A 27643-nucleotide genomic window follows, 5' to 3' on the forward strand; every position below is an offset into this window, starting at 1 on the left:
CAAGCTGTCACCAACACACTAGATAATCATTTTTCAAATACCACCAGTTCACACTAAAGATTTATTAAACTAACAAGATACGAATCATACTTCATCTCATTACTTTTTCTTGTACTATGTGGTAGATCCTTTTCTCATACAATCTCCCTCTCGCAATTTTCCCTCTCTTGGTATTGACATTTCCTCATCAATTGTTGGGAGTGGACCACATCCACCCTGACTGAATTGGCCTTCAACACTGGTTCTCCACTTGTAAGGTAACTCCCTTCTCTTCATGTGCCAATATATATTTATGCCTGTATCTGTAATTTTCACTCCATGCATCTGAAGAAGTGGTTTTTTTACTCATGAAAGCTTATGCCCAAATAAATTGGTTAGTCTTTAAGGTGCCACTGGACTCCTCATTGTTCTTCTATTTTTATCTCTTTGGAGCAGGGTGTTTTATTCCATGTTTGAGCAACCAAGGAAACGCAAGAAAAAATGATGTTGAACACAGACTAAAACCAAGAATTGGTCTATAAATAATCTTATAAACAAACAGTTATTTTTTCAATCAGAGGGGAACTAGGTTTGACACTTCACCAGTTTTCATGACTGTGAAAACAAACAAATATAAATCAATTACAGACCCAGTCATTAATTTTAGATCACCACCAAAATGCACTACAATATTCTTTTATTTAGTTTACAGTAGAATCTATCAGTACAGGTTGCAGAAAGAAAATGTTTAGTGCTATTTACAATTTGTTTTAAAACTCTGCTCTATACAAATTTAATTCTGATCAGTATGAACAATATTTTTGTAGGCCTATGGCATATAAAGCATTTCATCAAAGCAGTAACAATGGGTAAAATAACCTGATTACATTTGAATGATGCTGACCATTTGAAAAAACAATTACACAGAACATCTGTAAGGGCTGTGAACACTTATTAAGTACAGAACACAACGTCAACCTGTGACTTTTTTTTTTTTTTTTTTTTTTTTAAGGCTAATGCTATTTATATGGAATATTGTTCTATTATGCTACACGCCAATCTATATTTAAGTTCTATAGTTATGCATTTTATAAGATTTTTATTAAATATATTCTACACTTATTTGTAATTTCATCCAGGAAGAATTCTTCCCGAGTGAAAAAATATAAAATCTTTTATATTTTTACAGGTTTAGATGAAACTAGCTCATGCTTTAGTGCTGTGCAAATTTCTTTAGCATATCAACCTTTAAATTATTGATATGAAATAAAATGGCATCCTTTTTAATTATGTATGCCTTTAAAAATCAGCTTCTGATTTGAATACAATTGCAAGCACTAATACCAAATGCAGATTACATAAAGAAACAAAACTAGTACTATGGCAGAGGTTTTTTCTTTTTTTAACTCTAATAATTCTTTTGAAGTCTCTTATGAGTAAGCATGACTCTGGACACCGAGATACAGAGGAGTAAGAATTACTGAAAAACATCAATTGCTGATATTCAAATACATAAAATTGATTAGTAAATGAAGTCTTCTAATATTTATGCACAATAATAAAAGCCTATGAACTACAGGAAATTACCCCTCCCATATTAAGGCTAGGAAATGCACTCTCTGCACTTGTTTGTGCTGTATGAACATGCACTCAACTAACATAGGAGAAAAGAGTGCACCATAATAATGAAAAAAAAATCAGTTTCAACAGCCCTCTACAGAGTGCTTTTAAATTACAGGCACATCGTTTTTCGTTTGTTTGTTGCAGTGAAAATATATATAGCCAGGCTCGGTTTAGTTAGTATTCTGTGCCAGTTCGGCCACCAAGATTGACTTGGTAGAATTGACTTCAGTTTTTCCTTTGAGTTGGCCATTAGTGAGCTTTTTTAAATTATGGATTCTATTTTCCAGTGCTGTATTATATATTGGAGATTATTTCTAGGTGTCTCAAATATCATTAGAGATTGCTGATGAGAAACATATTGTCAACTGTTTTTAGTGCAAATTGCATCTAGAAAGCTTGATTGATTAGTTCCGGTTAATGAAGATTTTTGTGGCAGCAAAATGATTTCTGCTGTGGAAGAGAACACTAACTTTTTCTGGAGATTGAATGCATTCAAGAACCGATGTATTATAAGATTATTCAGCAAGAAAAAAATAGAAATAAAATTATAATGCAATTGTTCATAGATCTCTCCTTTAAAAAAAGAGAATAATGTGACAGTGTTTATGTAATATTTCAGTTCCATGGATTTACAGACAGGCTCTTCCTAAAGGTGTTTGAAGCAAGGTTGGGCCTCTTCTATTCCAGCAGCATGAAAGACAAAGACTATATTACATCACACTTAGCAGGTAAAGCAGACAGAGTTTACAGGATCACACAGCAATTGCTCTCTCCAGTTTTTTCACGGTTCCTCTGACCTGTGGAACAACGAGAAGAAAATTTAGAAAACATTCAGTTGGGGCGAGCAGGGGGGATAATTGTTAATGATACAAGAACTATGCAAAAATTTTATCTTGTGCAACTTTATAAGCTCTGGAGAATACAAAAAATGTTACTCAGATACATAACTAAGAAATATGCTTTTTATTTTAGTGTGTCCAAAATCATTTGTTACTTGCTTGACAAGAACTATTCATAAACCATGAAGTTTTTTCTCCTTTCAAAACATCCAATGAAAACAATGACATTTTTGAACACGTGCCTATGCAGCTGAAGTTGGAAGCTCATCTAGTGTATAGCCTACCTTGAGAGTTTGGCTCTGGCAATGTCTCTCTAGCCACCAAATGCATCACCGTTGTCTTGCCAAAAGGAAGTTTTAATGCTGTGTGAAAAATAGAGGATGATTTAACAACACACAAACTCTTTTCATCACTACAGACCAAACCCAACTAAAACCATAACTTTAACTGGATTAGCTTTTTTCACAGCTTCCTACTTCTTACTTCAAAATTCATACTGCTTATTTACCAGTCCTAGAAAGAAGTTTTGTATAAATGTTACCCAGATCAGGGTCTTATAGAATGATCAAATGAAATACTGTGTTTTTAATGTTTGCCACTGTGAGGATGATAAAGTTATGTGGCCTGACCCTGCTCTCTTTGAAGTCAGTGGTACAATTCACTTTAATGGGAGCAGGAATGGTCACTTATGCCTTGATTCAGCAAAGTGCTTAATTTTAAGCATATGATTAGGCCTATGTGACCAACTTAAGCCACAAAATAAATACTTACTCTCAAGGAATTGAACAGCACACTAAAGTGTTCATTACCAGAAGCCTAACATTTTCCCAATTCTCTTGAAAAGTAAATAATCCAAATCTCTGATGATATGATGTGATATTTACAAATAATTTCATGGAATACCACCTCTCATTACAATGCCTCATGCTTTGACACTGAACACCCATCGCACATCAGTAGTATGTGAGAATAGTGCGTCTCCAGAAACTTTAAAATGTTGTTTAAAACCAGTTGTTTAAGACAAAGTGTTTTCCTCAACACTGTTACTACCATGTATTATTGAAATTGAAAGAATTTTAAAAATCTGATTTTCTTTTCACAATTCATTCCACTTTGCAGTAAAACTAGACTGGTCAGCTTCATATTCCAGTTTTCATAATATTGTGTTTACGTTTTCAGCACTCTGGAGTTTTGATAAATATTCCACTGCAATCTCACTGACTGAAAAAAACAAAACAAAACAAAACAAAAAACCACAAAAAAACAAAAGCATTTATACCCTATTCATATTAGGTTTGGCACACCCTTTTAAAATGCCCCTCCACCCCCAGGCTTCTATGTTCTGGACTGCAACTTTGTGACAGCATTTGTTCAGTATGGTTATTTGTAAAAGTTTCACATATTACTAGAGCTTCATTTTCTCCTGAGGTTTTAAATTTTCCACTATAAATTAGGAGAAAAATATCTTCCACCACATGCTCCATTAAAAAAAAAAATCAATCAATCAATCAATCAGGGAATATCATCAGCAATAGATGAACCAGCTCAGTTTCTCTTTAGGAATTCAAGGTACTTCCTTCCCACCCCCTTAGTATTTGGGCACAAATACATAACACTGTGACTTAAAGCAGAACCTTAACCTCTAATGAGCAGCTCACAGCTTCCATTTTCACCATCGCAGAGTCTGCCATCTGCATTTAGAAACAATCCATCCACAGTAACTGAGGAGGGAGGATGGAGAGGAGGTATCCTAAAAGTCTCTCTTTTCCATTTCAATCAATCAGTTTATTGCAGATCCAAGAATTAGATATAAAACTAAACCTGGTACTTGCTGTCCAGAAGCACTAGATCCCTAGTTTAGATGGACTAATGTAATTAATTTAGTTTTAAAGCAGCCAAACATTTTCTTTGTAAACATTTTCATTTAAAACAGGCAATTATCTTATCGGGAGAAAGAGAGACATTGAAATCCCTTTGAAATACAATTGACATTTGTACTTCCCAGAGAACAAGCTATGTGGTAAATTAAGGCTATGTCTGCATTACGCAGCTTTTAGCGACATGGCTATGTCATACAGCCGTGCCGCTAAAAGTTGTGCAGGAGAGCCAACAAACTTTCACCTTCAACAAGCGGTGTTTGTGTTGTCGGCAGGAGAGTGCTCCTGCTGACAACGCGCTGTTCACACTGGCACTTGTCGCAGCAAAACTTTTGTCTTTCGGGGAAGGGTAGTTAACACCTCCGAAAGACAAAAGTTTCGTCATTCAATTGCCAATGTAGACATAGCCTAAATCTGAAGGGTGTTTTTGCCCTATGGAAAGCAGCCTGTGCCTACACATAGAGCTGTTGATAGTTCTAAGTCTAAAACAGTTCTAAGTTTTGAGTCTTTGATACAACAGATAACTCTACAAAGGCTATATATTTTCAGTTCAAGAAGAAAATCCCTTTATATCTAGTTTATGTGAACTCTAAGAAGCCATTAGAGAAAGACCAAAATGTTACAAACTAATCACATTAGGGAAACGTTACCTAAACTCAAAAGGACACTAGAGGCGACTATGCTCTGATTAGTGAACTGTGGAGCTTGATTATTTACAGTAATCAAGCAAAAGTATGCTAATATTTCAATGAATCCAGAGGTGGGCAAACTATGGCCCGCGGACCGTCCTGCCCGGCCCCCGAGCTCCTAGCCCGGGAGGCTAGATCCGGCCCCTCCCCCGCTGTTCCCCATCCCCTGCTGCCTCAGCTCGCTCGCTCCGCCACCGGCGCAATGTTCTGGGCGGCAGGGCTGTGAGCTCCGGGGCAACGCAGCTGCAGAGCCCGGCCTGATCCGGTCTCTGTGCTGCGTGGTGACGGTGGCATGGCCCGGCTCCAGCCAGGTGGCGCATCTGTAGCACCGCCAGCCATTGGTGCTCCAGGCAGAGCAGTAAGGGGGCACGGAGCAGGGGGGACTGGACAGAGGGCAGGGGAGTTCGGGGTGGTGGTCAGGGGGTGGGAGTGTGGATAGGGGTCGGGGGGGGAGGGGTCCCGGGAGAGGGTCAGTCAGGAAGGAGGGGGGGTTGGATGGGGCAGAGGTCCTGGGTGTGTGTGTGGCAGGGGTCCGGGGGCGGTCAGGGGACAAGGAGCGGGTGTGTGTGGATGGGGCAAGGGTCCCAGGGGGGCCATCAGGGAACGGGGGGGTTGGATGGGGCAGGAGTCCCGGGGGGGGGGGCAGATAGGAGGTGGGGACCGGGCCACAGCCCCTTCCCCTAACCGACCCTCCATACAATTTACAAAATCCGATGCGGCCCTCAGGCCAAAAAGTTTGCCCAACCCCTGAATTAATGACTTGCATAATTTTTACACAAATCCTTGTCAGTGGTTTCTAATATTTCCCTGGACTGGGGTACAGGAAGGGAGACAGAAGCATCTTTGGTCTATGCCCAATTCTCCTTTCCTGTTGACTTTTTTGGTTCTTTTTCTCTTTTCCTCAATCTTTATTCTATTCTCTTCATTTAGTTCTACTGTCCTCTCTCTGTTATATCCTTCCTTCTGCCTTCTCTCTCCAGTGTTCTTTCTCTTCTTGTCTTTTTTTTAAATAAAAAGAAGAAATATTAGAGCAATTCTCTACTGCTTCCTCCCAGTATCTGATTGGAGAAGGAGAACTTTTGAAATTCAGTACCTCATGGCTATTTGTAAAATTATTTCAACCACAAGCTACTAGTCTAATAATCAACTATCATATGAAATTTGCTGGTGGCATCTGGACAACATGCTCTCTTCACCCATCTTTTCACACACTGACTACTAGCAGCAACAGAAAATGATGGCTCTGGCACTTCTTGCAACAATGACACTGCAGACTTTAGAGACAAATGTTTTTTTCTATTACCATTCCCACTGATACTTTTGCTGTTTCCTCAGTCATTCTTGTATCAGCAGATACTTCAAAAGATGCATTAACACAGGCTGGCAGACAAGCTCAAGACTTTTTTTTTTTTAGTTTTAAGCTTCAACTTGAGTCAGTTTTTACAAGATGAAGTTGAGTTTAGAAGTAGAAAACTGCCATACTTTGACAGAAAGAACCAATGATGATATTTAGTGTCCAAAGAGACAATCTGAGGGTACTGTTGCCTCTTCAATTGACAAAATGACTTTCAGTGGTGAACAAACCCAAACTCCAGTCAATATTCACTAACCACTTGAGACAAATGAAATACTCTTTATAAATGTTATAATTCAACACCCCTAAAATCCTTGGATGAAAAGCACTACAGAAATGCAAAGTATTATAACTTCATGAGAAACTGCATACGGGACTAAACATTAAGTTACTATTTTCTTTGGTTATGGAATGTATCCATGTTGCTTTAGTAAAGGTTGCCTCAACATTTCTTTTCAGAAATTTATAACTCAGCTGTATAATCTTACGCCAGGTTGAAATTTATTACATTATTTCATCAGTGTTGAAATAAATGTTTTAAAACAAACCTCTAAAATATAACAACAGAAATAGATCTTTGTAATACATGAAATATCCCTGGGGTAAAGCTGTGATGATTAAATTGCAATACATCAGTGAGCAGCAATCTGAACTAAAATTCCCTGATCCCAAGTATGCATTTAAAATCCATGAAACTGTCTTAATGTAGCAACCAAAAGCATGCTAGCTATTCTTTCCAGCGGAACTGCATAAACAAACACTGACTCTTGTTAGTACTGTGAGGTCCAGTCTGATCTCAGTGAAGAAAGTGAGTAACAGTGGTGCAGAGAAACACCTACAGATGAATACCAAAGAACATCTTGTATAGCCATCTTTGGCTGGAGAATGATAATCTGAGGCAAGGCATCATGGGAGGAGAACTTGATGATGATTCAAGATTGGGGCTGGAGGCAAAGGGTGGGGAAAAGAGGCAATATCTTCACTAACACTAAGAACACACTACTTCTCACTACCTTCAAGAGTGGGCCATAAAATTGCACAATAGGTATTAAGTATATTAACTAACTGAAACCTAAATAAAAATTCCACAGTAAGTGACAGTAACTACTAAGCAGTACACAGTGAAGTTTGCCATTATTTAGCCAGTATATAAAGTAGTATTAGAAAACTGAACCATATGGAGGATAAATTGTCCAAAAGGAGATCAGCAGCCCAGGTTAGTAATGGCTAAAAGTGGTTATCTGATAGCAGTATAGTAATCTATTTAGAATGAATTGGTGGCCCCAGTCCAGTTCTTAATGGAGAAGCATCTATATCACATTAACATCTATAGCACAAAATGACAACCTGGTTACCATTATCAGCAAATAGGGCAACAATTAAAGGAGAAAAATAGAATGAACTGCCCTGTCATTCTAGAGCTAGTCTCTCCAAGTTGGTGTTGAAGCACATATGGAACTTTCCCCCGTAATATATTGCATTTGTTTTCCAGAGTCTTTATATGAGAGATTGTGGGATGCCAAAGATTCAAGTTTCTCACTCGTGCCACAAGAGTGAAAGAAACAAAAAACAAAAACAAGAAAACAAACAAAAATGATAAATACAAAGGGATAAAGTCATTCCAGGTTTACCTTTAACTTCAAGACAGCTACCCCAGGGATGACTTTATATTACATTCTCCCCTCCCTGTGCATTCATAATTACCAACCGCATTAACAAAAGCAATTTGTAGACAGAGAGTATAGGCCCTTTAGCTCACTTGTCAGATTTGGTAAGAACAAACAGAAAAGAGATATTTTGTTTAGACATTTATTTTACTTAAAATTCATATGGCTGCCACCACCTCTGGAAGGAAATATTGTTAATTACAATACATTGTACTACATCTCTGATAAATAAAAAATAAATCTACAAAATATAACAAACCCTACAAAATATAACTAGAAAACATGACACAAGGGGGCACAGTTGAGCTGTATTTCCTCACCGTACAAAGTGAAGCCATTTACTTTTGTTCTCACATAACTATACAATTGTATCCTTGGGACAGAGCTAGATAGCAAAAATATTTTCCCTCATTCTAATTCACAGGGTGTCTTTCTTCATTACACTAAGTTCCCTAGTATTGTTTAACCAATTATCATAATCTTTATCCATCATTTTTAATATACTTAGAGATTTCTGAAATGGTTTACAATATAAATGCAGTATACGAGAAGTGGAATAAAATCATCCCTCTTTCATTAAAAGACAATAAAGATAGCATAACTATTCCTTACGTGAGAAAAGATTTAATTAACACAGTGATATATACCATAGTCTAACATCCGATTCTAGCAGGATGGAAAAATATAAAGGTAACACAGAGTATCCCATGTTATGCTACTGCAAAACTGTGCAGAAAACCATGTTGTGACCTTGAAGTCTAGACAGGGTTTTACTTAAACGAGAATTTACTGCATTTTAAATAAATATTCACTTTGCCTGGGGAGAAAGTTGCTAAATTATACTACCCAAGTTATTTCATTACCTCCTAGTGTCACATTGCCATGAAGAAACCGTCCTTGATAAATAAGCCGCAGAATATTTGGACTGCTGACCTGCTCTTCTTCCCAGTCTGAAAAAGAAGAAAGAGGACTTTGTCAGGAACAGCCCAGTATATGCATCTTTTGTTTATTTTCCACCCATCCAGGGTAGAAAAGAGAAAACAGAACTCTTCCAGTTCAGTACTAACAAGACAGTGCGGCCTGCTGCTTAGTGAAGAGGATCTGAAGTTAAGACTCATAAATTCTGTTCCTTATTTCCCGATTCAAACTTGGGCAATAACTATTCTGTGCCTCACTTTACTTCTGCTTGATTAATGGTTATAAGTTCCTATGTAAAATATTTTTAAATGGATGATAAGGAAGACATTTCCTGTTCCCATTCAGATTCAATATCCATCTGGATAATTTAGTTCCATTTTCCTTCAATTGCAGGAGATTCTCAATCTCTCTGCCCTCCAACATTGAACTGGCTTAGTTAGCCTCAGTCCAGCACTGATAAGCAGCCACATATATAGTAGGAACACATCCGTTCTCTGATTTGAAAATCATTTAAAATCAGTAAGCAGAAGTGCTCCTCTCTGTGGCTACTGGGCAGTGCTGAATGAGGATTCGATATAGCCAGCTGAATTTCCAGAGGGCATAATGAACTGAACATACCCTGAAATTCCTGGAAAAGCTGAATGGTAAGCATCTGACCCTCGCAGAAGAGAGACATATTGATATATTTCAGGAAATTTCTCATAGCACAGTCTGTACAGATTTATGTATCACAAATTAGCTGTAAGAATAATGTATAAGTAATGTATAAGATTAGATGATCACTTATTATTCCCGTTTAAAATTTCTGTCACTTTTCAAAATAAGTAAGCGAATCTACATTACGTTTTAAGGGTAAATATTGCAAAATATTAACAAAATTATTTAATTTAAATCTGCTCTTTCAGAATGATGTCTTCCATTCATTTGCTGACCAGGTATCTGATACCAACTGTTCACAAATCTGCTTCTGCTCTGCTCCATCTATTGCAACGTTTATATAGCAAACACGAATATTCAAGAAGGGATAGGAGAAGCCAACCTGTATGCCCAGAATACACAATGGATAGAATGGGCAGAGAGGAAGAGAAAACGAAACAGGGTGTTGGGAAAGGTATTTAAAACATTGTAGAAAGTGTGTGACCAGCATCTGGTAGGAAAAGATGCAGGAAGAGAAGAGTGAAAAATGAACTATTACAATTGATGCCTGTTCACTTTTAAAGGCATCAGGCACAATGACACATGATTAGAGGTGTACAGAGCACTACAAAGTCAGGCTGACATCAGAAACAAGTATGAGCAGAAAGTGTGTAGAAGTGGCAATATTTACTAGATGCCTTAGAACGTTTAATTTACAAGATATGATAAAACTAGACAACTGAAACCATCTGAAATTCAAATGTTTTCATTTACTACCTGTTTTAATTGTAATGCAATTCAATGAAGGGACATTGATATGCTGTCAACAGAGTAGTCAAAATGAAGTGTTACAATTATCCTGCTTGATGAAACTTTATCTATAATTTTCTGCTTTAAGATTTCACTTCTCTGACTTCCATCTGGACTGCAGTAGTAAAGTTTAGTCAATTTGTGGTACTAGAAAGATGCAATAATACAAGAGGCCAGAAGATGAAAAGTGGCAATTTGGTATAATAATTCCTGACAGCTGATCCACCATTTTATGTTTTTAATCTTTGCTCCTTGGCAGAGTCTCAAGAATTCTTCCCCTTAAACAGTCACTCGGGATATTTAATTTTCATAATGAAAACACTTCTCCTCTAGCTAAACCAATGAAAAAAAGTTCAACTGAAAAGTGTCGTAACACTTATCAGATGATCATCATAAGAGAAAATTTAATTATTCCAACAACTATACTCAGAGGATAAAGTAATTTTAGAAAAGAGGGAATAAAGAGAAACTTTTCTAAGTGGGATATCAACTATCTGTATGAGCAAATGAATCAAACTGGACATTCTCACTGGGAGAGAGGAAGTTTTTAAATCAAGAGTATTTCAACCTATACATGGGGGGAAGGGAATAGAAGAGAGGTGGCTTACGCATGCTTGCTTATAACCCTTTACGATCATTAAATGTAGTCAGGACACTGTGCAAATTTCAGATATATGGCAAAATTCTGCAGTGATGTAAACCTAGACTATCTCCACCAAACTCAGTGAAGTTAATTTGGATCTTTATTATTGTACCTAAGGGCACAATTTTGCTCATATCTCTGAAAGACCCCAAGGCAGATTCATCTCTGCACATCTTATGGACAAATCAAACACAAATAAAAACTTGGGGGAACAGATTCAACTTAGTCACCTCTTTAAATAATTTTAATGCGTCATTCTAGGTCAGTTATAATCAACTCTTGTAACAAAGATAGTTTTCAAATTGTAAAGAACAAGAGATTATTCACATATGCTCACTGCTTGGGAAGACTTAAACAAGTCAATAATAAATTTCAGAGCTGCCTCAATTTTAAATAATTCCAGTTTCTGCCTCTCAAAACTAACCTACACATGAAATGTAATTTAAAGAGATGGGGAAGAGAGATCAGATCACAATTTCAGTGACAAATCTAGGCACTGTACTTTCTCCAAAATATAAATAAGGCCATTAGCAGCTATTTGTTCTCAAGATTTACATACACATAACAACTTGACCTGTAATCATATTCAACCTATGAGCCATTTCTCTGGTACATGTTGCATACTATGATCACACATTAACTTTAGCTGTCATTCCTTAGGTAATATGGAATGGCTTTCTTCCTATTAAAATACGCAATTTTCTTCATTCTTTGTTATGTGTACAAGGTACAAATCTCAGTTTTAATTGCTGCTGCACAAGTCTGAAGTAGTCAATTTGATGAAATGCTACTAATTAGCTGCACTGACACATAAATAAGAGTCACAAAATATAAATCCCTGATCCTGCGTTACATAGTGCCTGTTATGCGCCTTAATAGCTAGGCATGGTGCTGACTTGAAACTGCAATGTAATATACTCAGGAGTAGATTTAAGAGGACAAAACAGTTGGTTCGGCCATTACTAATTCACACAAATGCACACAAGATAAATGTTATTTTGTTTGTTGTAGTGTGCTTCTAGAACACAACTATGTACAATAGATACCGAGTTGCCATACCAAAGAGAATCATTGGTACAGCTAGTTTGGTATAAAAAGTCTCCAACAGCTGTGTGTCTGTAGTGTATCTAATTCTTTAGAGGACCACAACCCTTGCATTTTGTCAACTGTGTAAAACTGCATCAGGGCAAGAAAAATTCCTTCCTAACCTTCAGAGAAGGCCAGTTTAGGGCCTAAGCATGCATTATTGAAACTCCTATTGACATAGATAGTATAGATGCACATTATTCCTGTTCATGTGCAGTAATTTTCTAGTCCTCTTGAAACACTAAGTTAATGGCTCCCAATGACTTCCAGTATCAGAGAATGTCTAAGTATTTTCTTTCATCAAATGTAATGTCATTTCTCAGTTTTGGCTAGTGTTTTGGATTGTGGGACAGGGAGACAAAGATTGCCTGATCAGTTTTTGTTGAACCATTCATTATTTTACTTACATATACGCACACCCCATCTCAGATTACACTTCCACTTTCCAAAATAAATACTCCCAAATTAATTTAAAATATCTTCATATTTAAATATGTTCCCAGCTTCCCTCATCCTTTAAAGTCTTTTACAATTGCCTTTTATCATTACCTTTTTTCTGGACATTACTGTATTTGTGTAGATTGTTTCTGAGGCAAAGCAATCAAAAATACAAAATATCTGAGGTTCAGTTTTGCTATTTCATTCATATAAAATGGCATATTTTCCTTACTCATCCTTAGACAACGAGTATAATATTTAACACCTGCCAGGATCAGTCTGCAGTTATTAGATTTGTACCAAGTCTGTCTAGAAAAAAAAAAATCCTGATGAGGGAAAAGCAGTACGTAGGGCATAATGAATATGAGAAGTAGCCTCAGAAGTAAGCTGGGTAATGGACTATACTTCAACATCTCAAATTTTGTACCATTGAAAACAGAAGAGAAAATATATCTATATAAAACTTCCATTTGAATATGAAGAACAATGATAAAATTACTAACATTTCAGTCTTAATTACAGAAGAGTAAACAGTTTTAACTGGACAGTTAGCAGCTAAAGGACACACAAAAATGACTCACCCATAGGCCAGTTGTCATACACATGTTTTGCAATATCTGCAGCAGAATCATTTGGTGAAAACAAGAACTCTTTCGTTTTCCCACTTACCAAGATGAGGCGCAAATTTATCTGTAAAGAAAATGGAACATTAGGAAGATTTGCTAAAAATAAACACAAATACACTATTTAATCAAAAGGTTATTTAAATTGCTAAAGTTATTCACTGGTTTTAGCAACTAATCAGTCCAAATTAGTCTGGAAAAAAATCATAACAGATTTAAACAGAAAATACTAAATATAGACAACCGTATTTCAAGTACCTTTGCATCAACCAAAAAGGGTGGACAGAAGGGAGTTCTCATAGATGGGCTAAGAAGATGACAATTATACTAATAAAATGTGTCATGTCTATTAAGGCTCTTTAATTTGATCACAATATATGCAAATGCCTTTTATTAGTTATCAGTACCATCAAATAGTTTTTCAAGGAACAAACAAGTTCAGTAAAAAACATTGCTAAATGCTAAGAATTCATCTTCTCTTGACCTTTTACTTAACTGAAGGAGGGAAAATAAGAATAATGCCTGCTTCCTTAACATATGCAAATTTAAAAATATGAAATTCAGCTTCTAAAAATTAAACCCTAGACTAACTCCAAATCCCTCTTCTGTATATTTGCTACCTTGACTGTCAGACCTGACTTTACCATATGGATAGGGTAAGCAGATGTCCCATTTTTGGGGACTTTTTCTTATATAGGCGCCTATTACCCTTCACCCCCATCCCGTTGTTTCACAGTTGCTATCTGGTAACCCTACATATTGACCCACTACAGAATATTAGAAAGTCAAACAGCCTCCGGCCAGTGCCCTGTACGTTTTAGGACATTGAATCTTCTGCTGATCTCTCTAACTTGCAACTTTACTTTTCTCCAATGGAGAATAAAATCCTGACTCCATGAAGTATTAATGACACCATGATTTTTCTTTTAGATGTCTCAAACAATACCTCCAGATATTGGCATCTTCAGTTATTATTTTTCCCCTTTCTGTTTGAGAGTTACTAACGGACTGAATCAAGATATTCCATCCCACAGGACCCAGCCCACGGACCAAAAAATGATAGAAAGGCATCCTAATGTCTAGGTCTCAAAATGGCCCTGGTTATACCAATATTAGTAGTAGCTAAATGACTGTCAAAGCCTACATTTCCATCCCCACCCCCTCACCATCTACCATTCTGTCCCAAGTAATAGAACATAGTGATAACCACAGGGCTAACCTCTGCAGCACACTTGGGTGTGCTAGACAAACTGCCTTCAAATATATGGTTCCCCTTGCCATTTCTCACCCCTTGCTATAAGAGAACAAATATTTAGTATAACAATAAAAAGTGAGGCTTTACTGGATTTTGACCTGTATTCAACAGGGTTTTTTTCCCATTTGCTATATTACTCACAAATAGGAGCTTGAACAGAGATTCAGCTTGAAAGATCTACAGGACATGATATTTCTATCAGTTTTTTCTTTGTCTGAAATTCACTTAGGAATCCAGTAAGGGGGGAGGAGGGGGAGAAATAGGCTACTATACAAATGAAGTGGTTATTCTCTTTCTTAAACTCCTGACTGTCATAATGGCAGAGATCTTGTTTTTTGACTGCAGTCCAAATGTCAACTTTTTTTTTTTTTTTGGTGCATAAAGCCCCTAAATAATGTTTTGGTATACCAGAATACTTATTATTGCTTGCATTGTTCTGTACAGCACAGATAAAGTCAAAGAAGATGTAAGGCAGGAAGGGGCAGGAGTTTTAGAAAAGTTACTTAAACAAGGAAGATTCTTCAAATGCTCAGACCAACCCCAACCAAAAATATTAAGAACAGTCATATTGAGAAAGTAAAAGAAGATTTCCAAATAGGCTGTTGACAGACGCATATTACAGCATATGGAAGAACTGTTTGAATTGTGTGTGTTTGGAGATATTCAATGCTAAAGAAAAACCTCTAAACCTACAGTGCTAGATGGAGCTAACTGTTTCAATAGTCTGTGTTATATTTTAACAACTACTGTCTCTACTGTCACTGAATTGCCAAACAATCCAGAAGGTTGAGAAAGGATCACATAATCTAAAATAGTTACACTACTACTTTTTTAGGTGCTGAATAGTCTTGTCACCAAACATTGACTGTCTAGCACTGCCAAAGACCGATGAGCTAAAACAGACAGAGCAATGTCTAAGGCAGGGGTCGGCAACGTTCGGCACCCTGGCGGGCCGGGCCAGTTTTATTTACCTGCTGACGCGGCAGGTTCGGCCGATTGCGGCCCCCACCGGCCGCGGTTCGCCGTCCCAGGCCAATGGGGGCGGCGAGAAGCCGCGGCCAGTGGGGGCCGCAATCGGCCGAACCTGCCGCGTCAGCAGGTAAATAAAACTGGCCCGGCCCGCCAGGGTGCTTACCCTGGTGAGCCGCGTGCCGAACGTTGCCGACCCCTGGTCTAAGGCAATAGTCCTTGTATTAATCAGAGAACTTATTCCCCACTTAGAACAGCATATAGGGGATGGCATATTTCCTTGTTTTTCTGCTTCTTAGGCTTGTCAGGCTCACTACGGAAAACAAAAATTATGTAAAAATAGTGTGAAAATGTAAGTAAAATTAAAGTAACTAACATTTCTGTAAGGACCTAACAGACCTCTGAGTAAATATACAATTTAAAATGAAGAGGAGCAACAGAAATAAAAAACTGAGTAAAAATGCTCATGGACATTTATCCTATGTGGCTGACTCCATTACTGCTGAAGTTCTGCTATTGTCTCAGAGGTTCACATGATCCTGTGATCCAATATCAAGATGCTTCAGGAAAAGCTAACAAATTTTTGAAGAGTATACTGTAACTATATGTAGACTAGGGTTTTTTATTTTTGTTTCAAAATGTGACCATTCCTGAATATTAGCAAAAGCCTGAAGCAAATCTCTAAAATATTTAAACAGATGTTATGTCAAGTCATGCAAGGAAACAACTGCTCTAATAAATGGTTAAATATTTTCTTACTTATAGCACTGTAGACTACAGTCATATTTAGTGTGCGTGCTTGTCTAAATTTTAAATCTCATTTTTTAAATCTTCTCTTGAAGGAATCTTACTGTTCATGGTGGTGTGACAGTCCCATGAGGTCTGAATCTGAAAGTCTAGTCTTTAAAATCTCCTTGAGGCACCGTGAACTGTTAAAGGCATTCAACTGCTATGCTACTTACTCTGCAAAACTCTTTGATTAAGAAGATCTTTTTAAACATACTATTGCAAATTTGTGAGTATGAATGCATGTAGTAGGGGAGAGCCTGGGTAATGGAAGAGTTATCTAATATACAAGTAGCTAATTTTAAACTCCTAAGGTTATACAATGATTCAGATGCCAGTTGTAGAATACATCATATCTCATCATTTGAAACGCTGCAATGGAATTAAAATGTGTCCTCCTTCTTCCTAAGGAGGTCCTATCCTTGTTATGCCTTCTGTGCTTTTCATGATCATGGCTGGTTTGTTCCTCCATGAGGGATAGGATAACAATGAGTCTTGTGATTCTTTTTATGAAGGATACAGAAGATAGATTCCAGCCTCTTGCTGTGGGCAAGACAACCCAGAGTCTTTGCTGTGAATTTTAAAATTCAAGTTTCTGTGTTGTAGTAATAACTGAGATGTTATTGATGAAAGGTGAAAAGAGCCAGCGATGTTAGAAGTAATATTTAGTGTCAATTCTGGACTGTGTCCACTCTGGTTGGTCCTTGCAGAATCAAATTATGAACATTACGTTTGAGAATTTTAAGCATATACAGTCACTAACTTTTTAAGTTATCTTTCATACCCCTCATTTCTTGGCGGCTTAAAATGTTTTTAGGAACATTTTAAATGTGGGGAAGGAAGTGGCTTGGTGAACAAATTTCTTCACTGCAAGCACGTTTACTGGGTGAAAATGTCAGCCATTTCTGAAAAACAGTCTATACAATTGTTTGAATGCTACAGACTCCCTAGAGTTTTATTTTCTGGCCCAAGATAGGATTCTGCAACACAAGAATACTGTAAACCGTTGTAAACAGCAAGAAGTGAGCAACGTAAGTTACAGTATTTCCATCCTATTCTATTAATTTAGATATTGATATTATCAATTTTTATATTACAGTGATGACTGGAGGCTTCCAATCAGGAAAAAAGGACCTTCGTAAAGCTATACGCTCAAACAGTGTCAGCACCTGTCCTGAAGAATACAGTCTATGATGTATCAGAGGGGTAGTCGTGTTAATCTGTATCAACAAAAACAACGAGGAGTCTGGTGGCACCTTAAAGACTAACAGATTTATTTGGGCATAAGCTTTCGTGGGTAAAAAACCCACTCCATGCATCTGAAGAAGTGGGTTTTTTACCCACGAAAGCTTATGCCCAAATAAATCTGTTAGTCTTTAAGGTGCCACCAGACTCCTCGTTGTTTTTGAGTCTATGATGAGGTCTCTGAGATAACTTGGGATTGGGTTGGGGGTTTTATTTTTCCACAAAGTATGCAACATTTACAAAATTGTGGGAAGAACATTTCTTCTCTGTCATGCTCAGGAAATATGTTTAAATGAAAAACTTGTTGGGCCAAAGAAGTAGAGAGGGTGGCAAACAGCATATAAAAACACACAGATTTAAGTTTTCCTTTTTGCAGTCTGATATATTTAGTTCCTGGTTCATTTTCATAATTAATGTTTTAAAAGAGAGAGATGTACTCCAAAGCTTAAAGTTAAATCTGGAGCTGCTAAAGATTCAGTATATCACTAGCCTAGAAAAAGGCCTCTCTGTCTCTAGGTCCACATCACCATGCAATACAAACTTTACTTATCAGTGTCAGATTTGCTTAACAGAGATTTAAAAGAGCTGAAAAATCAAACCGGTGGCTTGATGAAAAAGCTTGGATCAATGCTAAGGTTCTTGGAACACACCGACTAAAAAATGAGGTCCCCTTCCTCCACCAAAAATTATGAAGATTGCACTGTTTTTCTGAGTATGCCATGGCTCTTTTGTATCTCTGGGACGTCCTAGCAGGCAACACAAACACACATCTGTCAAATACCCAAATATTCTTTAAAGCGACACACAATCATTCTAGTTTTTCAGGATCAGGAATACTATTTTACAGTATTTTGCTGTCCAGAGACCTAAACTAATTATAAATATATGTTTAAAACAAACCATTTTACCCTTATAATGTTCCATTATTCAGAAGCATGCTCTTCTTTATACTGCTATGAATAAAATAAGAACTAAACCAGAATCCAATTTTACACAAGATCGTTTCATCCCAAAGGAACCCAGAGCACTTTACAAACTTTATATACTACTTAATAAAATAGATAAAACCCCTCATTAAAAAGATCTACCACATAAAATACATCCACATGACATTATAAAATTTATTTTAATAACCTTTCCAATATTGGTTGCTCTATTTATTGCAAGAAAACTAACAGTGCAAGAAATGGCTTTGGAGAACTTTCACCTTTAAGTAAACTTTGATTAACTATTTTACATTTCCTAAAAGGAACTACTACTCTGACATTTTTTACCTAAGACTTCTATAGCCAAGAGATTAGAGGAAGAAAAATTAGTCTCCATGTATTCTGTTTGTTTACTCTGGTGCAGGTAGTTTCACTGTTTCTCCAATGTAGTTAGGCTCGGCAGAATTCAATTTTTATTTTTTTTATAATTTTGACTGATAAAAATAAAAAATGCTTAAAATGAATGTTATCTATTTAAATTTTCATAGTCGTGGGAAATTATGGGTGTGTGTGTCAGACTATAGTTATTTAATGGCTGTCACGGAGATTCAAAAAGTTAAATTTTATAGCCATTAAAACACAAACTATCAATATCACATGTGAAAATATAAAAGTAAATATCCTTAAAATCAAACTAAAATAACTTTTCAAGCAGCATTTTTCTTACTTTGCTTATCTGTAAATGTATATTATTATTGATGGGAACATTTTTGTTTGTTTGTATATGTATAGTGAAATCGACATTTACCAACATTTAATGATAAAAATCGAATCCTTCCAACTTTAAATATAGTCAGTTTCCCTGAGTATCTACAGGTCTTTCCCACAACACGAAAGAAAATCAGTTTTTTAAAAAAATAGGAAAACATGTTCCTAAATCTGCCCTGAGGACCATGCAGTCATACCCATGTCCACACAGAGCCCCTACTGAAGTCAGAGAGGGTCCACCTGCTTGCTTCTCGGTGCAGGATTGGGGCCTATGAGCTGTGACTGAGCTGGTTCTCTCAGGGACAAGTATAGTCCCTGAAATAACGGGGGGGACGGGGGAGGGGATGACTCTCTTTCAAGTTGACTGCCATTTTAATAGTTACCATATCACGTGTTACAAATGCTATTCCATTAATGGGTATGTTTTGAAGATGCATATTATAAGTTGACCTTACACAGCACTTTTGGAAATCACTAAGCTCTGCCCATGAAGTGGCACTATTTCTATAGTAAATTCCTTATTTTGAAGCAGAGGGAGATGAACAATGGACAAATATTAAAGAAAGTAAGTGGAATAAACAAATGAATGTGATAATATGGAGCACTATAAAGTTTTATTGCCATTCGTTTGGTAGACCTGCATAACTCACTTGTAACCACACCACTTTTGAAAAAGTTGGTCATCCCAAACATGAGGCCATAAAAATTTTATAGTATGCAATGCATCACACTCTAGATTTATATGAACTTTGTAACTATTTTTATAACAGGAGCACTGATCACTTAATAGGGAAACAAATAGTTTTAAAGAAAAACAGACTTGTTTTGTATGTGTAATTGGCCCCTTGAAGTGAGGAATGATAGGAAGTCTTTGTACAGTTAAGGCAGTCTCAATATACATTAGCAAAGTTTGAAGAAGCAAGTGAGGGGAGAGAGATAAAACCCAAATAAACGGATACCATTTTCTTTGGGGAAAAAAGTCCAACCTTGCTGGTAAAATATAAACACTGAACTCAAAGTATAACTATAGTATCAATGGCTGTTTCTATGAATACAAGGTCCTCAGTGACACCCATCCATTATCTCACTCCTGTTCAAATACCATAAAAGCAAAGGCAATATTTTACTAGATAACTCTGGGGCTTATAAGAGGATAACATATTATTTTCTGAGTGGGAAGAGCTGGGAAACAGTAAGCTTCGATCAAACTGATGGGAATATTGTTGTAGATAATGAGCCAATAGTAAAGCACAATGGGTCCAATTAGAGTTGATAAGAAAAGCCTTGTTCAACCTAGACAGTAAACACCCTCGGGGCAGGGACTGTCTTTTACACTACATGTTGGTATGGTGCCTAGTTGTACTGTAAAAACTCAAAGAAGAAACAGAAACCACATAAATTATATATACACTACTATTAAATTAATGCAGCAGCCCCATTCCCCCAATCCCAAATTCCTCACTTCCCATAACCATCACCCCAATAATATTTGTTTCTTAAGCAGCCCTTCTATACAGAAGCGTCTTGCCCTAAATGTCAGTAGATTCTGGTTATTTTGGACCAATGAGGGGAGTAGTATCCACCAAGTCCCATAGAAAACTAGTGTATTCGACCCACAAAGTCATCTTTAAAGAGTCTGCAACCATGTAGAGAGGAGCTACAAGGAGTGGGGAAGGAGGAGCCAAAATGATCCCTGCCAACAATAATGTGGGCCTCCCAATTTGGAGGTGGGGTGTGTGAGTGCACACATGCTTCATAGAAAAGAAAAACATGACTAAAGAAAACGGAAAAAATTAAGTTGCTTTATGGCTAGCAACTTGTATTTTATTAATGTTCCTACATATTTTCAGGTATGACCCTTATAAGGCGAGGAAGAGAGAAAGACATTACTGGTGCACTAGAGAGAGCATATAGAAAGGTCCTCATGTAAACTAGGAAAAGGTGGGAGTGAAATGGCAAAGTCTGGGTTTCCTGCTGAGAGACGGAAGGAAATGAAGCAGAGAACATTGAAGACTGGGGAAGCGTGTGAAGGGGAACTGGACTTGGGGTAGGTCTACACTTACCTCCGGGTCCGGTGGTAAGCAATCGATCTTCTGGGATCGATTTATCGCGTCTTGTCTAGATGCGATAGATCGATCCCAGAAGTGCTCGCCGTCGACGCCGGTACTCCAGCTCGGCGAGAGGAGTACGCGGCATCGACGGGGGAGCCTGCCTGCTGCGTCTGGACCCGCGGTAAGTTCGAACTAAGGTACTTCGACTTCAGCTACGTTATTAACGTAGCTGAAGTTGCGTATCTTAGTTCGAAGTGGGGGGTTAGTGTGGACCGGGCCTTGGAGACATCAGGAACTCTAAAGTCTGAATCAAGAAGTCAGTGAGACCATAGGCAAAGATGAATACAAGCTTCCAGATGTAAATCCTGATGCAGTTGAAATTAAGAGCAAAATTCTATTAACTTCAATGGGACCAGAATTTGGCTCTTCAACTGAAAATCAAATACAAGGATGTCACTAAAACACACAATATGAAACGTTCGGTTTCATATCTGTGTTATTAACTGGCAATGAAGTCAGCATATTTAGGACTGCAAATGACATATGGTCATGTGATCTCATTTGATCCAATACACTAATTTTCCAGCACATTAAGATAGATAATGCTCATTCAGTGATACTGCATTTACTGTGAATACTAATTTCTCTGAACTAATTTAAGAATGTCAATTGTGCATTGCCTAGGGAGCTAAATTTATTTATTTAAAATTTATTTAAAATGGATTCAAATGAATAAAATTGGTTTTAAAAATAACAAGCAATATACACGGGAGCTCTCAGTTTTCCAAAATTTACTTTGGCCACAGAAAACAATTGCTCACCCTAGGATTCTCCCATGAGCCCAGGTTACATTGGACAAGAGCAGGACCAGAGGAGCATTTCCATGTTAAAGTGTGTATTTTTCCCCCCAAATTATGAATGACATTTTTTACTACCAAAAGAGAAACAAAGATACTTAAAGTATTTTAGAAGCTTCCTTGAAAGGTCTTAAGATATAAGATGAGGGGAGGGCAGAAGAGAGTGTCTTCATCCTGACCAATTTGTTTTTAAAAACATATAATTATTTTGTTTGTTTTTTCATGGAGATGGGAGTCCCACATATCAGAGCATATGGACTAATGTCATGGTTACTCTCCCACCAGCTCTCCTTCTGAAAGCTATTAAAACTGTTCCTTGTTTGTGCCCAAAGAAGTGGATGGGCACAAGAGAATGCCAACATGCTCCCATCTAGGGTGGTAAGGTAGGAGGGACAAGCCTATGGCCAAAATGCTGAATCTATATATGGTAATGCAGCCATTAATCCAGCTCAAATTTCTGTTCTATTCATATTCTATTGTGAAGCATGCTGCAATTGTTATATTTTTAATGCTGTATTCAAAAGTGTTTTAAATAGAAATCTTTGAACAAGTGCAATAATTTTACATAGCTGAAACGAACAATATCTACCACTGAATTTAGACACAGCTAGAAAAATTCTAGAAAAAAATAACCATGCTGCAGTGTAGGGAGAGGTGAAGAGTTATTGGCCATTCATGTAGTGAGGTCACTGGTTATTCTTTAAACATACTACACATAAGTTACTAGCCAGAAAATGATGTGAAAAATGGTGGTCCCATGAAGGGTCCCAGGGTCAGCATCCCTACAGAAATCTCAGCACTCTCTCCCGACTCAGCAGTTGGACATGGCAGAATTTGGGCTTCTCACCAATGTGTTGTCCTAGAGTCCTGGTGGTGGGACCCACAGTCCTCTTTTGTTTCTATGGCTTGGCTACTATGCATCTGGTAAGTTTTTTTAGCCTCGACTGCAAGTATCAAGAAAGAAATAAAAAAAATTCTGTACTTACAAGTATTTTTTTTTTTAAGTGAGCAAAGCAGAGAATTACACCTTGAAGCGGAGACAGATTTCAGTTCACTTGAGCGGAAATACCATGAAATTAAATTTTTATCATCATCAACTGATTCCAAGTTTCATTGGGCCTACTGTGTACCATGGCAGTCAGCCAGAATTTTGCCATTTCAAAGCACTATCTAAACCATTGAGCTGTGATAATTAAAGGCAAAATACAGGACATAAGATATTTTTATCTTTGATGCAAAAGATAGTAGTAATGTTTAATTGAAATGGCTGTTTAAGTAACTATACAGATCTGGTTTACTCAAGTGAAAGTAAGCAACTCAGACATGAATGAAAGCAAAATCCCTTCTTCCTAATTGGGTTCTTCCTAATATAGCCCATAGCAAACATTTAATCACATGATAAGAGGATTAAGGATTGTGAGGTTACTTGCTAGTTCCCCTAGAACAAAACTCCTTACAAGCCAACAACATGATCTAGGCCATTGAATGTGCTTCTCGGAGCAGGCTAATGGTCATTCCTTATCTTCAGAGATTTTCAATCTTAATGAGTAACCCTTAAATCACAATAAAATATAAAACTTGCTTTTAAAGAAATCTACATATTTGTTTTGTTCAAACACCATGGGATAAATTCATTGCTGATGTAGCCCCACTGAAGTCAACTGACTGACATCAATGGTGTTACATCACAGATGAAGTTTGACCCAGATACTATTCTGTTCATTATATGCAGTTTTATATTAAAAAGGATAAGTGTAGCTTTTCTGGATTTTTGCTGTATCAAGCCAGTCCAGTGCATGTCTCCTACCAATCAGTAGGTAGACAAAAATTATGATTATACCACTTCCCTTACAAAGGGAGCTTTGGTAGCATGAACTAGCTACTTGTTATTAATGGATAGAGATCATTACTTCAATTTTTCCGCCTTGAATGTTTCTTCTACATCTACTGTAGGCTTCTATAAAGTAACCTGTACTTTACCAATTGCTATCTGATGACTTGATCCCTTTTGAAGCCCTGAGTTCCCAATCCAATATTTCATACCCTGGATGCCTATCTTAGGGTTTTATACAGCACTCATTGCCATAGTAGTGAAGCACTTTCAGCTGAACTGGATCTGCACCAAGATGTCTACTGGATTTTGTGGAGTCTAGTGCTTGTCTCCCTTCCCTGATATAGGAGGTTTTGCCTGGGGAACACTAATATCCCTCACAGTGATTACAAAATAGGAAGACTTAATATTAGCAAGTTTTTTCCCCCATCCAACAACAATTCTTTTCTGATAAGCTCACCAAAGAAGTGAGCAGGTTATGTTCTATAAATTTGGCCAACTTGTGCAGTTCCCTGCATCTTACTAATTGTTTGTAAAGCACTCTGAAGTATTCTCTTTAGATGATTCAACAGTAAACAAAAATAACTTTCATAAGCTTCTTACCATTTAGTAATAAGTCTACAGCACAACTGATTCAAACATGTATGCAGCACAATGTATGATGATCCAAATTTAATAGGCTTCCCACCTCCCCCATCTAAAAGCATTTTCCCATCGAACCTGACATAGGATAATTTTAGATCTGGGATATTTGGAAGCTGAAGAGCAGCAGATTGACCATTTTGAGTCTCATCGTCTTTGTCAGCTGCTCCAAATTAAGTGACAGGACAAGATCAACAATGAAGATACTTGTAGCCAAACCCAGCAACTGCCTCCATCAGCACTGGTTCGGTTTTGACAGCTTTCTTGGTGCAGACATGTTAGGATGGAAGACCAATGAATTATGAAGTTCCTTTACCAAGCAATGCAGCTACAAATGGTCAGCAATCACACGACTGCCAAAACTTCAATGCCACCATAAGATCGCCAGTGATGGACAGACTGAACATCCAAGCAGACCATCTTAAGGACCTAGCTAGAAATCAATCTGGGTGGCACCTGATCTGCAAGGAGGCTACATTCATTTTGGATTTGCCTTGAATGATGAATGAATGAGTGATTAGGCTCAATCATATTCAACATCCTCAAGAACATGTTTTCACCACTTATGTTTAGTATATTTGGCACAAACACAGTTAACACCATGATAGAACTAAAGCTTGAAAGGAAGGATGCTTTTGCAGATAAAGCACTGGAATGAGACTCAGGAGACCTCTTTATTCAATTCCTGTCTTTGCCACAGACTTCGCAAGTCACTTCATCTCCATCCCCAGTTCTCATCTGAAAAATGGGAATAATAATCCTTCCCTCTTCCTACACTCTGTTCCTTCTGTCTATTTAGACAGTAAACTTCCAGGGTCTGCACTCAAAGTCACCACTAAAATGGGGTTCTGATCTCTAAAACCAGATATGTTAAAATTGAGTACTTCTGTGATATTTTAATGGATCTCATAATGCTTTTCACAGACTACTCACATTACTTTAAAATAAAGGCATTTACTTGAGCGTTAGTTTTAAAAGAGATTATTGACTAAGGGATTAATCAACACAAGTGATGAAGAAGAGCTACTCCTCAGAAAATAAGAGTAACTAAACCTTTGGTACAGGCCAATTTTGGGGCGGGGGGGGGGTGTTACCCAGGTATTACAGAATATATGAAAAAAATACTCCTTGTTAGGCCTGCTTCTTTTTAATTCTGAGAGTTATGGAGGCATGCATAACTCAGTTGGGCCAGGTCATTTCTAATAAGAGGAATTCAAAAATATATATATATATTTTTTTATGAGACACACAAGATGGGTGATGTAATGTTTAAGAAGCTTCATTTAAAATTAAATTAAAATGCAGAGTCCCCCAGACCAGTGGCCAGGACCCGGGCAATGTGAGTGCCACTGAAAATCAGCTCGCGTGCCGCCTTCGGCACGCATGCCATAGGTTGCCTACCCCTGCCCTAGATGATGTTTGATGAGCTCTGTCACAGTCATGGCATAGTTACATTTACAATTCCACAACTGTCTTGCAAAAACTAAAGTATACCATCATAGGACACTACAATGAATACAAGAAACAGCTGATCAATATGAAGAGAGAAAAAATCCACATAGTTAAAGCTATTCTATTCTTTCCAATATGTTTGTCAGACAAATCATTGTACATAGCTGAAAGGAGGAACTGGTGTTTAAAAAGAAGACTGCATTTGTTTTACAAACTAGCTATCAAGAAAACTATTGTCTCAAGCTGTCCGTGCTAACCACAGACAATTTGCATCAACCTGCGACTAGTGGCACTGTCACTTAGTGGTGCCACAGACAGCTATGGCATCATCTGCTTTACTATTACCATTCTCATTTATAAATTAGTGTTCTTAGAACATTTATGAATTCTCATGTGAATACAATTGTATTTCATTGATTTCTTCAACAGACAAGACTCTTCAGCGGAAATAAATAGACTATCAAGTTATACAGGATGACTGTTACAAATACTGCACAGCTGCGTAGTATCACAAACCGAGGAGTGAGTAGGTGGATAAATGCATGTCATGTCAGACGTTGTCTAGCATTTTTCCTCCCCCATTCCCCTGAACACACAATGATATAAGAAAGTTGCACCTCTTGCTGTCTTTGGAACAATTAGGTAGAAAGGACAAAAATACAGCTGCACATATAATGTTATTTCCATGAACTTGTCCAGGTGTCAGATCTTCTACACAGAGAAGCACCATTTGGGTTAGTTAGTTCTGATTTGCCTCAAAAAACTTTGGCCAGCATTTAAAACTTCAATTGAATTTCTAGAGATGGGTGCAGCCCAGAGAACAAAGATGAAAGAAACTGGCAGAAGTAGCACACGAGAGAAAATAAAGATGACAGGCAGAAGGAATAACTAAAAATTAAACTTATGGAGAAGGAACACCAGTTTGGCCCTGTGAAGAACAAAGGATTCCAGAAATAATGATGGCAAGGGGAAGAACAGTAGCTAAAGGAAGGTGTTCAAATACCATGGTGATGAATGTATTATAAAGTGAGACAGATGTAGTCATCCAAGGGAACACTGAATAAGGATGGTGAAGAGAGAGTTCCCAAATTTGAACACAAGCCAAATTCTGCTCTCAGTCTCACTTGGACGACAGCATTACATGGATGCCATAGTTCTGAATTTTATTTGATATGCCTAAATTATAAGGCAACAAAGGAAAAGAATAGGAAGGAGAAAAACACAAAATACCTCACCTAGTGGAGGGGAAGGAGGAAGCAGAGAAATAAGGATTTTTATGGAAAAGGGAAGCTACATTTAATGGACTTTTCTTTGTTAATTTAACCTAAAAAATAAACATTTCCTGGACCACAAGAGGAGTTGTCATATACCTGACATGTTTATAACCCCTCTAGTCCCCTCCTTTGCCAAGAAACAATTTTCTGCAATATCTGTCCGAATCTACTCTCTAGCTAGTGGTACCTGAAGCAGCAAGATTTTCATCAACCCCACAAAATGTGTGGGTAATTTAATGCTGAATTCATCAACATTAATTTAATCCACTTCCCTTCTTCACTCTTTGGATCAATCTCCCTTTGAAAGGAGCACTAGGGCCAGCATCCAGAGAGAGCAGATGGTGGTTAAGAACACTGGAGAAGCACAGGGCTCCCAGATGGGCAGTTTGAGATTCACTGGTTAGG

General features: G+C 37.5%; 1 protein-coding gene across 1 annotated transcript in view; it reads right to left on the minus strand.

The window, feature by feature from the left end:
• Positions 1-659: 659 nt before the first annotated feature.
• The window catches only part of LOC112124159 (ubiquitin-like protein 3), a 67119-nt gene continuing 40135 nt past the window's right edge, over positions 660-27643 (minus strand). The window contains exons 2-5 of the mRNA XM_026653592.2: positions 13141-13249; positions 8892-8978; positions 2726-2803; positions 660-2399 (exon numbers count right to left, since the gene is read on the minus strand). Coding sequence (XP_026509377.1) covers positions 2347-2399; positions 2726-2803; positions 8892-8978; positions 13141-13249 — 327 coding nt within the window. The 3' untranslated portion in view covers positions 660-2346. The remainder of the gene's footprint in view (positions 2400-2725; positions 2804-8891; positions 8979-13140; positions 13250-27643) is intronic.

Source organism: Terrapene carolina, unplaced genomic scaffold (assembly GCF_002925995.2).
Source record: "Terrapene carolina triunguis isolate 2854851 unplaced genomic scaffold, T_m_triunguis-2.0 Scaffold141, whole genome shotgun sequence".
Lineage (NCBI taxonomy): Eukaryota > Metazoa > Chordata > Testudines > Emydidae > Terrapene > Terrapene triunguis.